The following is a 13,593-nucleotide window of genomic DNA, read 5'->3' on the forward strand; positions in this document are numbered from 1 at the left end:
CAGTTTTGTATTTCGTCAAAACCACAGGTGTCAGAGGTGGGTGGAGACTACACACCAACACATGGGGGCAAGAGTGTGTGGCTCTTTGTGACATTTAAAAACATATATATATATATATATATATATATATGTATATATATGTGTTTGTATATATATGTATGTATATGTATGTATATATATATGTATATGTATATATATGTATGTATATATATGTATATGTATATATATGTATATATATATGTGTATATATATATATATATATATATATATATATATATAGTATTACACACATTCCCACTTTGTAAAATCTAAAGGGGAATGCCTGATGCAGATTATTTCACTTTCTGTTTCAGCACGACTCTACTAAAATGAATCTGGCACAGCATTACCATCAGGACAATTTCATAAGCTGTTTATGAGTTTCTATTCCTTTCAATGCCCCCAACATCCTCATTCTTATCCTCATTCCCCTTTCATGGTTAAATGATTACACTTCAGTTTGTAAACCTTTTTATCACTTCGGGACATTTTTTGGTTTAACTAACTGTATCCATCAATAAGTGACAATGACGACTTCATTCTTTGTAATCCATCATTAAATTATTCTTTCAGTTATTTAATAATTTGTTTATTTAGGGTTATCACTCTGACTCAATGCAACAATCTGACTCAATTCCCTGAGTCCACCTTAACCTTCAGGTGAAGGTGAATCACTCTGACTAAAATTGCTCATCATTATTCATTCCTGTAATCATGAACTCACAACTACCTGTCATCACAAGAAAGCACCGTACGGTATATGTAATGCACCCTTTTTGTTCAGCTACTGAGTGGAAATTAGCAGCTCAGTGGTGAAGAATGGCTATATTTAGAAGAGGACATACTGTATTTAGTTGTAAGAGGAACAACCAACCACACTGAGTAATCCTAATAGACAAGTATCATTGTCTTGTTTGTTTATTTTTTTTATTTGAGCAACATTAAAAACACATTTTATGTACATTACATAACACATATTTAAAGGAGAAAGTGCTCAAAAGGAGTAGGCTGAAGTTCAAGAAACGTATAGCCTACCCCTCCTTCCCAAAATAACATTTTAAACTTCACATTTGGTTTTTCATTATGTAAGAATACTATACAAACATATACAGTGCATATACATACATTTTTTATTTATTTTTTTAATCATTTATGTTCATTTGTAATATCTGTGAAAAAAAAATCTGAATATTTTCTTCTTCATCATTCATGGTACAAAAAGTAATGGTATAATAATAATGTCACATGTCATTCTGAGATGCATGATGTCATGGAAACTCCCCTGCTTATGATATAACTTCATTTTTTCTTTCTCTCTTTTTTTAGGACATCAATATATTTTGATACTTATTTACACATTAAAGACACTCTAAAGACTTTTTAAAGGCCAAAATATTAAAATTGTCAACATGTCAGGAAAAACTGAATAAATTCTTTAAATTCTAAGTCACTCTTGCTCTAGACAAAGGATCGAGTACAAATACGAGGGGGTACTTTTGTGATTATATGAGGATATCCTCTTGTTTTAATTTTTCTCTTTTTTTAGAAAAAATAAAAAATAAATAATTATTAAAATAACAGCAGGGAATTGTTTTTGTATTGGAGCTAAAGTTGTTTGGCATCAAGTAATAGAAAGCAGCAACAACATTGGTCCTTATTGTTTAATTCACTAAATCGCATTAGTTTTATTCACTAACCCTGCTTGTACTGTATTGTTGTATAGCAATATTACAATAGTGTTAGGGCAGGGCATAAGTAAAGGTTCTAGAGTTCTTGAGTTAATTTTCAAGAGTTAAAGTTCTAGTAGTAAAGTTCTAGAGTTACCGTCCGAGAGTTCATGTTCTAAAGTTAACGTCTAGAGTCCTAGAGTTCATCTTCTAGGGTTAAAGTTTTACAAATAATGTTCCAAAGTACAGACAAAGTTCTAGGGTTTCTGTTCTAAAGTTCTAGAAACAAGAGTTAAAGTCTGGAATTCAAGTTTTAGAGTCCTAGAGTTAAAGTTCTCAGTAATTAGTGTATGTGGATAAGCATACAAATGATTTTTAAAGATCATTTATTTAAAAAATAAATAAATAAATAAATCATAAGGACAAAACAGATAACGAAACTGAACGATACAGCTCACGTGCAGCAGTTACAACTTGTCAAGGCCTGAAATTTGGTTTTTCATTCCTGCAGTCTTGCGCCATCTTGTGGACTGAAAAGTGACGCACACACGCTTTCTTTCAGCAAATGACGTGTTCACACATTTTATAACAAATTGTGTTGACGCCTGAAAATCATGTACAATAATATTCATTAACAATTACTTTATGTATATATAAATTTGTAAGTAAATGCCCAAAACATACAAGATTTTAATAATAAAAAACACAAAATGACAACAAAGGTACACAAAATGGCTAATTGTACACAAAGAAACACCAAAAACACACAAAATGACTCCAAAAACATAGAAAATGGTATCAGAAAGACACAAAAATTTTATTATTATTATTATTTATTAAATACACTAAGCAACAACAAAAGCACACACACAAACCCTTTGTTATTTTGTGTATTAGTGCTCAAATTGGTCAATATTCCAAATTCTGTCACAAGCGTGTAATCAGACAAACACAGACTTGCCATTTTCTGGGTCAAAGTTTCAAATCTGTGAGGCTATTTTTCATTTACACTTTTGTTTTGTTTCTGATCCTGTTTTTCCAGTCTCTGGTTTACTTTGTCAATACTGTCTAAGTTTTTTTTTTTCCCATCTTTGTGTCTTTTTGTCCCTTCTGTTGTCAGTGTGTTTATGCACACCGTGGTTCATCGCTTTTGTGTTTTTCACTCAGGTGTTCATCATTTCCTAGTTACCTTCTTTCATGTGTGGACAAAGGGTGTGTTGGTATCAATGTCTTCCTGACACATGAGGACAAACTGTGGAGCAAATTCCACCCTCAAAAGCCATGTAATAAAACTACGGTAGGTTATTCTTGAAAGGAGGAATGTGCTTCCAGGTGTGTCAAACTCACTTTAGAAAGCTACAACCCTGCCTGTATTTACTTGTTTCCCTTTCTGTTCCAGCACACTTTAGTTTGATACTGGTTCAACTGAGCAGACAGACAAAACTGTGGTATAATAGCAGATTTGGCTGCCATTGGCTGAGGGACAATTAGCTGAACTTTATCTCTCTAAGTAAGGGAGCTCACAGACTGATAAAAGAGAGGAGAGGAAAGCCCTCGTCGCCATGGTAACTGGGAAACTGACTGATTATATACTGCACGAGCAAAATGATTATCAAGGTTTTTGAATGGGAAAATCCCACCAGCACATTCACCACCACTATACAAAAGCAGCTGCACACCAATTATTACAGCTTTTTTTCCCTGTGCTATAGACGTATCTGCTGATTGGTTTTTGTAGTCCAGCATGATGTGTAATGTGAAATATCATAATATTAAAACACTTTTATAAACACGCGTTCATGATGTCTACAAAATCCACCACATGAATTAAAATAATCCATCTTCATCACTTCAGTATTTATTTTAGAATATTTTTTAGCACTAAAGGCATTGTGTACGTCATAAACCAGTGCTATCCAACTGGTGGCAACATGCTGCCACACCTGAAAAAAAACCAAAGAACTTCTCAGAGCTATTCAGAAATGTTGCAGTACATCATGTAATATATGTTAAAATGAGGAATACTTTGGCTCTAAGAGGTCAAGTGTATGAAGAAAACAGTTTGTCTACCTCAGGGGTGCTCAGGTCAGATTGTGGAGAGCCCCAGCATGATTTAAACTTGCGATTCTCAACTGGTGTGTCGGGACCCAAAAGTGGGTCACAGACTTGTACTGGGTGGGTCGCGGACAGCTGGTCAAAAATAAACAAACTCTTAATGTCTTTCATGCTGGACTTATCTTTCATTTTTAAAGAAACTTTTCTTTTGACAGGCATGCTGTGGAATGCATGTTGGACAGGAAAATATATATAGATTTATGTAATAACAATATAATTATATTATATAAGTTTTTTTTTTTCAACAGCTATTTTTGAAAAACATAATTTTGGTTGGTTGAATTCTAAAAAAAAAAAAAAAAAAAGTGGGTCGCGATTTAATGACCGTGGCAAATTGTGGATCCCAGGGTGAGACCAGTTGAGAACCCCTGATTTAGACATTTGAATATTAATATTAATGTTAAGTACATTTGATGTAACCTTTTAAAATCAGAAAACTTTTTGAAAAACAGACTGAAACCATCTATACATCCAACAAGATTGATTCAAACCATTCAGTTCATGCACCCAGTGATTATCACCTGATGGATGGATGGATGAATGGATGGATGAATGGACGTTGAATTTTGTAAATATTAACTCCATGTAAACTATAAACTAATGCTTTTTGTTTGAGTCTGGTGTTTTGTTTCCTCTTCATGTCTCTGTGAGTGAGTGAGACAATGGAGTGGCCACTGAGGGGTCAAGCTCATAGCAACCAGGGAAACCATCACCTGCTCCCTAGCAACAGAATAGAAAGTGGAGTAAAAGTCCTCCCTTGTTGCCGTTGGAGATGAAGAGATCTCCCTCCAAAGAAACCAAGCTGAAGCATACTGTAACTACCGCTGGCAATATATTTGGAAATTAGATATCACATGCACCAGCCTGAAAGCAAGCTGACTTTAAGGCATTTACTTGTGTGTGAGCCTAGAGCTCATGCAGACTCCCACACAGGCTGACAGGAAAACCTACTTGAAAGCCTGCTGCAGAAACGTGTTTAAACCTTTGCTCCACACGTGCAAGAAGCCCTGAATAGATGTGCAGAAATGTGATGCATTTACAGACTGACCGTTTCTGCACACCAATGTGCACACACTGCCTGCCTCCTACGGGGAAATCAATCCTGTGCAAACAATTAATGGCTTCCCACAGGAAGGGGGAAATGAGAAGCACACGCACACGCACATACACACACACACTGGAATGAAACACAGCTGTCACAGTTTAAGCTCAGGTATTCCCCCACCTCACCAGCACCAGAAGAAGCCCTGCAGAGATGACGTCACTGTAAACAAATTATATTTATTGGATTAATTTATAGGTGAAAAAAAATGCTAATTTTTATTTTCATTTAAAACAGATACACATACTATTCTAACAGTCGATATGGCTCTCTATCTGTAAGGAGAGCATTATTAATCTTTATTCAATCCAAAATCATGATGAAAACAAGAGTTTTGACATGTTACACAGTCCTTTTGGGGTTATAGTGTGTATGTGTGTGTCATAAATGTGTACAGAATGTGCATATGTGGTAGAGAATAATCTTTATGACCCACTCCCTAAGGCTTCTGCAGCTATCCACATATAACAGTAAACAGTAAGCGTCGGACGATATGTCATGCGACAGGATATTGCAAGATCAAAATGTCACAAGACATAGATATATACAAGATATATCATTGATGTTACTAATAGTATCACGATATTGGGCGACGCATTACTTTTCATCCTAAATCCGTCTCAAGTGAGCAGGTCTTTTTTTTAAACTGCAGGTCAATGTGTAGTCAATGCCCAAAGGTCTCAATTGCTGCCAGAAAATGTACATAAATGCTAATAATGTTGAATAGGAACATGTCCATATCTTAAATCTGGGTAGACTGTTCTACTTCAATGTTTTAAAAATAACTTGTTGTGCAAAGTTCATGCACAGATCTTTTTTGAAGAACAGGATGATGAAATGGTTTGGTTGTAACTCTAGACTGGCGTGGATGGTCAATCTCTGTTTTTGAGTTCTATTTTCAGTGGCACTTTCGACTATTGCGCTTTAAATCGTAAAAAATTGTCTCATTTATGTTATTGTTTATTTTACATTTTGTATGCACTTGAGTGGAAAATGTCATACCCAGAGAATTCGTAAGTGGGCTCAGAGTTAGTCTAAATTAAACCAGTCAACAATTAAATTGATTTTTGTCTGCATCCTAACCCAGACCTTCTCCTAAACCAGCCACACTGCAGAACTCACTCACACATGCTGTCCATTATAGGGGAAAAAGCCAAAAGTGGCACATGTTCTGCAGCTGTTTGTTATTAAATTTTCTTTTGTGGCAAATTGAACCCAGAATTGTCTTTCCGGTAAGAATTTATTGAGTTAAAAATATTAAGATTTATATCATTTGTCGCCATTTTGAGAGTAAATATTGAGATATGAGTTTTTGTCCATATAGCCCAGCCCTGATATAATGGTTGTAAATTTAACTTAACTAGTGCAGTGCCCATAGGAAGTATGTCTTGCTATAGAAAAGTGGGAGGTTAAGTAGCTTTTCGTGGATGGTTTACATGGGAGCTTTAATTCCTCTTTAATTCATAATAAAAGTTAAATCCTCTTTAAACTGACCTTGTAAACACTCAATTCCTAATGCAAATTTTATCATGAATTATGCGTGCACACACACACGATTTGTATTATTATTATTACTCGCCATAGTTACAAACATTGTTCACTGAAGACACCTGCTGGTCAATATTTACGGGGTGTTTTTTAGGATATTAGACCCACTTCAGTTGTTTTTAAAAGCCCTTTGTGCAGTCACTTCTGTGGATGCTACGCAGATTTCAAACTTATCCTGAGTCACCATGACTACCTGTCAACATTGAGCTGTTCTGCAAAGCTTCATTTGAGACAGTTTTATAAAAAAATTCATAAAAGGTATCATCGCAGTCCAAACAAATCCAACGTTGCACACCCTTGAACCGAGCAGCAGCCATGTTGAAAGTCTCAGGTCAATCTGAGCCCGATTCAGAGTTATTTGAGGAACAGGCACACATGCACACACACACACACACACACACACACACACACACACACAGCTGTCACAGTTTAAGCTCAGGTATTCCCCCACCTCATCAGCACCATAAGAAACCCTGCAGAGCTGCAGAGCATTATTAATCTTTATTCAATCCAAGAGAATGATGAGAACATGAGTTTTTACATGTTATAGATTGATAGATATATTCCTACTTATGTTTGCTGTTAGTTTTTTATTTTATGAACCAACCCAGGATCACAGTCACAGGTCTGAGATAGGCGACACTTCCTCGCTCGCTCCCTCCCCACCGGTCACATGGGGGTTACCGGTGACCCGTCGCTCCCTCCGCCCGGTCCCTGTTGCGGTCTGTCGGTTTCTTGTCAGTCGCTCTGTGGTGCGCCTGGAGGACGGACGACCAACCGAAACGCGCAGAAAAAGCGCACCAGCGTTTTAACATACAACTTCTGCTTTATTATTTCACGGAAACCCTAACACCAACTGAAGCTGCTGGTAAACGGTACTCCATAAAAACGGGTTATTTTTAGTCGCTCACGAGCAAAATGAGTGGCAGGAAGGCGGCGGAGGGAGCGAGCGGCTCTGCTCTGTGTTGGTAGAAGATCATACTTCATCATCATCATCATCATCAACAACAACAACAACAACAACAACAAGGATGAAATCCAGACGAGACAAGCTGAAGATCCCCTCTCTGACTCTAGAGTAAGTTCAGTGTTTTATGACTTCTGGTGTATGTTTTAAGTCAACAGTCTGTCAAGCTGGGCTCAACCCTGGCATTTAATGTTTTTAATTTAAAATGAACCCAGCTGGGTTCTTCCACCTGTTCTGTATGATGATATTTATTGTGAGGGAGCCACTGTGCAAAGAGTATCTGAGAATAAAAGTAGCAGGTGATACCCCATATTATTATTATTTTCCATATTCCTTGTTAGAAAGTTTGTATACTGTAAAAAAAAATAAAAATAAATGTTGGATTAGTTGTATTTCCGTTTCTTTTCTTTTTCATTAAAAAAAAAAATATATTATATATATATATATATATATATATATATATATATATATATATATATATATATATATATAGTATGTCCATTAATCTTTAAACTGGGAAAATCTTGCTTATCTTCCTTTAGCTGCAGGTGTGTTTGCACATCTCGTGGCTCCAGTGCATAGTCAACGTTGAAAGGAACATACTGTAACTCAAACAAAAAATGGCACGGCCACATTTTGAACAAATGCATTGCCTAATCAATTCATTATTTTGTTAATTCATTTTATTTGTCTAATTCTGATCAGAGTCATATACAGAGTGTTGGAGACTTTCCCTTTTTCCTCATGAGGGATACCTGCACAGGACTAACCTACTGAAACACTAGTTCATAGACACTACACTTATCCACTCAATTTACAAACAAATATATACTTAAAATTAATCTTTTTTTTCAAAGACTACAGCATTAACTCCCTTTTTAAAATTCAAATATTCATTTTATTGTTTTTTTTTTCAGGTCTTTATTCTTTAAAACTGCAGTAAAGTGCATTTTCCCCGTATGAACCTACCTGCACCAATAATATACATAAACCAACAGTTATATTTTTCATCCAACTCCTTTCAGTCTTTTCCAAACCTCTTTTGAAGTCACAAATGGTCTTTTCATGTTTAGGAGGAGTGGATTTTTATCCCCTTTTTATTTATATTATGTGATTCTTGCCTCCTTAAAAGCACATGACTGCGCTCTTGTTTCCACCCACTCTTCCTTCAGAGTGAATGTACAGATAAAAGAAGGGAGGGATGGTGGAGGAAGCACCTTCTTCTGCCCATAGATGCAGATCCATAAGGCGTAGGAGCTTTCCCGCTCATACATCTTTATTCTCTGATGCATCTTTCTGCCTCCTCTTTAGACAGACTCAGTGGAGCATGCGCTGCTTTCATGTTCAGTTTTCATTTTTAGGCACTGGATCGTGTCTGTTCCCGTGCAGATATACAGAGGTGGGCTTACTCAGCGAGCAAGGGGTGGGGGGGAGTAAATCTCAGCGTAGGCCTACACATGACATGTCACCTCATTTACTACATTGACTCATTTTCTAATAATGTTTGCAACTTTGATTCAATTTAGCTTCTTTTGATGCACCTCAATGGAAGATTGTCACATATTTAAGTCACAATTCAGACATTTCAATTGTAGATTTTTAAAGCCTTATTGTTTTGGGATTTGTGCTGTATACTATAATGCAAATAACATCAATGCGTTATGTTTTATTCATCCAAAAATACAATCCTGTTTTGGCCTGCTTGTGTTGACATTATTACTGAATCAACTGGTTTTACTTTCATTTAAATAAGGCTTTGTGTAAACTTGACTGTACGTGTCATTTAAAGGATTGATGCACACACCAGGAGACGATTGCAATGCTATTTTGCTTTGACTTATTGCAGGACGTATTGAAATCAATTCCATATTCAAGTTTACCAACAAAAAAAAAAACAATGCTGGAGACAAATCAATCACAATCTGGCTAAATATGGGCAAGGGTCAATTTAACATTTGATATAACTTACTTAGTCCATGTGAGTGTTACATTTGGTCACTATTTGATAGAAATACGTATCTGTAAGCTGTGTATACTGTATTGTGGTAAATTCAGACTGTGGGATAATATATCATGCTATAAGATGTTGCGGTATTAAAACAGCCCACATATATCGGTAACGTACGAGCGGAATCGCAATGTTGTGAGTGGGCAGCGGGGTGGGGGGGAAAGGGTGCATGCTTCTGACATCTGCCCTAAGACATGTCAATGCCCAAAGGATTTTTTTTTAAATAAAATGTATTTTAGAAAGAGAAGATTAAATTTGTACACCAGTGGCTGGAAAAAATAACATCGCTTAGGTGGTTGAGAATCTACCAAGTAATGGGAGGATGTGTGAGAGAGCAGAGGCAAGGGAATCGCATTGGCCAGTACTTCTTATGAAGCATCTAGTCCAATCAGTCGATTGATGCACAGCCACGGCTACAAAACCACAGCTTGCAGTGCATCAGCACCCATGTCACTGAAGAAGTTGATATAACCGCAGAAATTCCGGTGAAGGTTTCTACCCAGCCGGAGAGGACATCAAAGGAAGAGATCAAAGAGCAGACACTTCCAAGGGAGAAAAAACAACATAGGTCACAGACAGAGTGTGAGGTGGCCTAAAGCTGCAGATAGGAGAGAGTGGGAAACCGTCATGGGAGGCAAGCTCAGGCTTGATGAGGGTGTCTATTGTATAAAAGGCCAAAACACCCCCAGATTCAAAGGAACACTACTGTTGATACATCCAAAATTTACATTCTTCCCATATCTGAGACACAGCTCCCACGCCACCCTCAAATGTTAAACCTCATGTTGACTACCATCTTTTGGCACAAATGGCGGTTTAACATCACGTCCATGTTTAATGATTCTATGCATGACAGATTGATCGAGAAAATGGAACAAATGACAACTAACACCACGCTGCCATCATGAAGCATATGGTCAACAACATTTTATCATGTCTGCCCTCCTACAGCATTAATAAGATCCAGCAGGAGGTGTCATTTTTTTCCCACACATGAGCGTGTTTTCAGTTTGTGTTTACATTTGATCAAACAGGATTATAACATTTTTCTCCACTGCTCATCGAACGTCAAGTCACATTCAAAACTCACACCTAAACCTTACAGCAGCCATCTGTTTACATGTCACTGGGTCGATAAACATGAAGGAAATAATTCACTGGAATTCAGTAAGATTGTCACCAACGTGTCAATCTGTGATGAATTTACACTCTGAATGTGATTGCCTATGAAGTGCAGATAAAATGGACACGCATTAGGGAAATGCCGGCCCATTACCCCCTCAAGCATTATTGAAACCTTTGGTTTGGACATCTGACGGAGGAGGCGTGTCAATAGAGATAACATAATGTAATAACTTACAGTGATTGTGTAATGGAGCCAGAACTTGAGTAGAGAAGTGTGTAATGCGCGGAGTTGTTTTTCTTGCCGTCCGCCCTGCATTACTATGACAACACGTTCATTAGTGCTGCGTTTCGCACTGAGGGGCTTCAGCAGCACTGAGACAATGGCAGCTTTGTGAAGCTGATGAGGCAGAGTGTTGCATCTGAGCCCCAAAATCAATAGAGAAAAAGCTTTTTGGCTACGAAACCTGCAGCCAGCGAGAAACGATGGATCGCTGAGTTTGCACCTTTTCAAGAAAATATGTGGCAGTGGGTGATGACGAGGTCTACTTCAGCTTTTTTCTGCCACCGTATATATTTTAGAAAACAGCATGTGATTTTTCCATTGTGTGCCTTCATTTTTTGAGAGACAAAATGACAATAATCACATTCAATAAAATGGAACCACTTTTAAATGATCCAATGCTGGTTTTGAATTGAACCTAACTAAAAAATATTCTGTGTTGAAACTGAACCTGAAATATTTAACCTACCAACCTCCAACAAGTGGCTTCTCTAAAAACAGATCTTAGCAAAACAAATGTCGCCGTATACACAACTAGCTTCCAGAGGTAAAAGTAACGGATTACAAGCACTCACGTTACTGTAATTGAGTTGCTTTTATGGGTACTTTTTTCAGTATAAATCAGTAATTTTACTTGTACTTAAGTATGTTTTAAAATAAGTAAAGTAATTAATTGCATTTCTACACCCAATCGTTACTGAGTTTTAAAATCATTAAGGGACATTGTGAAACTACAAAAAATGAAATGACAATCAAATGCATCACGTCATAGCCGACCAATCAGATTAAGATTATTATTCACGGTGCCAAAACAGACACAAAACTGTTTTAAGTTAATAGATTTAACTATACTTAGAGCCTGAGAATTTTATTGTTCTGAATTGAATTCATTGGTGTTATTTTGTTTCTTAAAGACTGGAAAATACATCAAATACATTCATATAAAAAGTGTACTCTTGATGACAGTTGTCCCATTACAATTATTTTTTTCTTAATTATTGCACTAAAGTAATAAAAAAAAACATTTGGACTTTATGCTATTTGCTTCAATTTGGACTAAAACAGGAAAAATACTAAAGGATTTCTCTGCCATGATTCATTTCACTGACGACAAGTCGCCACAGTCAGCAGCATCCTAATCTCATGTTTGGCCAGATGTCAGATTCTCCCTCACTCTGTTTAATCTTGCATTAGATGTGAGGCAAATGTAAGCTTGGGGATGACATATCCTTTCTAGTGTGATGACACGCCACAGCAGGCTTCCTGTTGTGTAAGTGCTCACATGAGATTAGATGCCAGCCGATCAACTGCAGCCAGTGACATAGCCGACCACCACCACCACCAGCACCACCAGCAGCAGATAGACGATGTGTTCACTGACAGGCTGAGGCGTCACCGGTAGCACTCCGTCACCCTCGGTTAGGAGATGTCAGCCAGACAGAGGTAGATGTTGACCTTTGACCTCAGATCAAGACTGGGATGTTTTACAGCTGAGCGAAGGCCTCACCTAAACAGCTGAGTCAGCTCACCGATGCATGACGTGACTGTGTCTTCTTGCCTTGCAGTTTATCGCCCACTTGCCAGAGCCCGACCCTGCTGAGCCCCTGCAGTCCGTGTAGCCCGTGCAGCCCTCTGCAAACCCTGCATCCCTGGAGGTAAGACCAGATGCTTTCTGTGCATGCAGGGACATAATATAATAATAATGCATTAGATTTTATATTGCGCTTTATTATAGACACACAAAGCGCTTTACAGAATTAAGGCATTATTCTTTTACTCCACACTTAGTGGTGGTAAGCTACTATTGTATCCACAGCTGCCCTGGGGCAGACTGACAGAAGCAAGGCTGCCATGGTGTGCCATCGGCCCATCCGACCACCACCAGCACTCACTCACACACTACATTCATACTAGGCAATGTAGGTGAAGTGACTTGCTCAAGGACACAATGACAGATACCACTGGAGTGACTGTCCCCCACTGTGGCACCTGGAATTCTCAGTGGTTTCCATCTTATTACTAACCAGGCCCAGACCTGCTTAGCTTCCAAGATCTAACGAGATCGGGCATTGACAGGTTGGTATGATCAGTGAAAGTTCATGACCTTTGATTAATTTATTTTGGCCAAATTCCCTTAAATTATATTAATATATATTCCAACTGGTTATTAAGTTTAGAAAATTGTGTATTTTGACCACTGATTTATTTGATTTTACACATTTTAGGTGTGAATTTCAGTTTAATCACAACTAAGGAACTTTAAGGAAACGTGCAGCACATTGGTGTGGTTTCTGTTCTATCAATGTGCGCTGGTGAGGATTTGCCATTTATTAGTTGTCTCCAAGTCATTGTGGGTTGCTTGGCAACGGCGCTGGGTGCTGTGGAGGAAGGCAACAGTGCAAACAGAGGCGTCTGCATCAACATGTTTCAGGATGTGTGAGGCTGTCACCACACTCTGCTTTGTTGAAAAAATGAGCAAAATTGGAATGAAAATCCCCAAATCTACAAACACAAAGAGTATGTTTTATTCCCCGTTCGTTCATCATCCAGAAACAAGATGGGGGTCCCACATCAGCTTGGAATTTAGTCGGCTTATATTAAAACACTGCCTACATTTGATAGAACGAAAGTGTGGCAGTTTGATTCTATGTGGAAATTACAGACCTTTTCTTTAACAGGGAACTGTCTTCGTAATCTGCGATTTTTTATGCAGCAAAAACTAAAATAACCCAACATGTAATG

At 37.6% G+C, this 13,593-nt stretch overlaps 1 protein-coding gene across 2 annotated transcripts in view; it reads left to right on the plus strand.

The window, feature by feature from the left end:
- The first annotated feature begins 7,150 nt into the window (after positions 1-7,150).
- mast3b (microtubule associated serine/threonine kinase 3b) overlaps positions 7,151-13,593 on the plus strand; it is a 45,616-nt gene continuing 39,173 nt past the window's right edge. For both annotated transcript variants that reach the window (XM_028443388.1, XM_028443389.1), the window contains exons 1-2: positions 7,151-7,549; positions 12,417-12,506. In XM_028443388.1, the coding sequence (XP_028299189.1) occupies positions 7,503-7,549; positions 12,417-12,506 (137 nt within the window). In that variant the 5' untranslated portion in view covers positions 7,151-7,502. The remainder of the gene's footprint in view (positions 7,550-12,416; positions 12,507-13,593) is intronic.

The sequence above is a fragment of the Gouania willdenowi genome, chromosome 4 (genome assembly GCF_900634775.1).
Source record: "Gouania willdenowi chromosome 4, fGouWil2.1, whole genome shotgun sequence".
Classification (NCBI taxonomy): Eukaryota; Metazoa; Chordata; class Actinopteri; order Blenniiformes; family Gobiesocidae; genus Gouania; species Gouania willdenowi.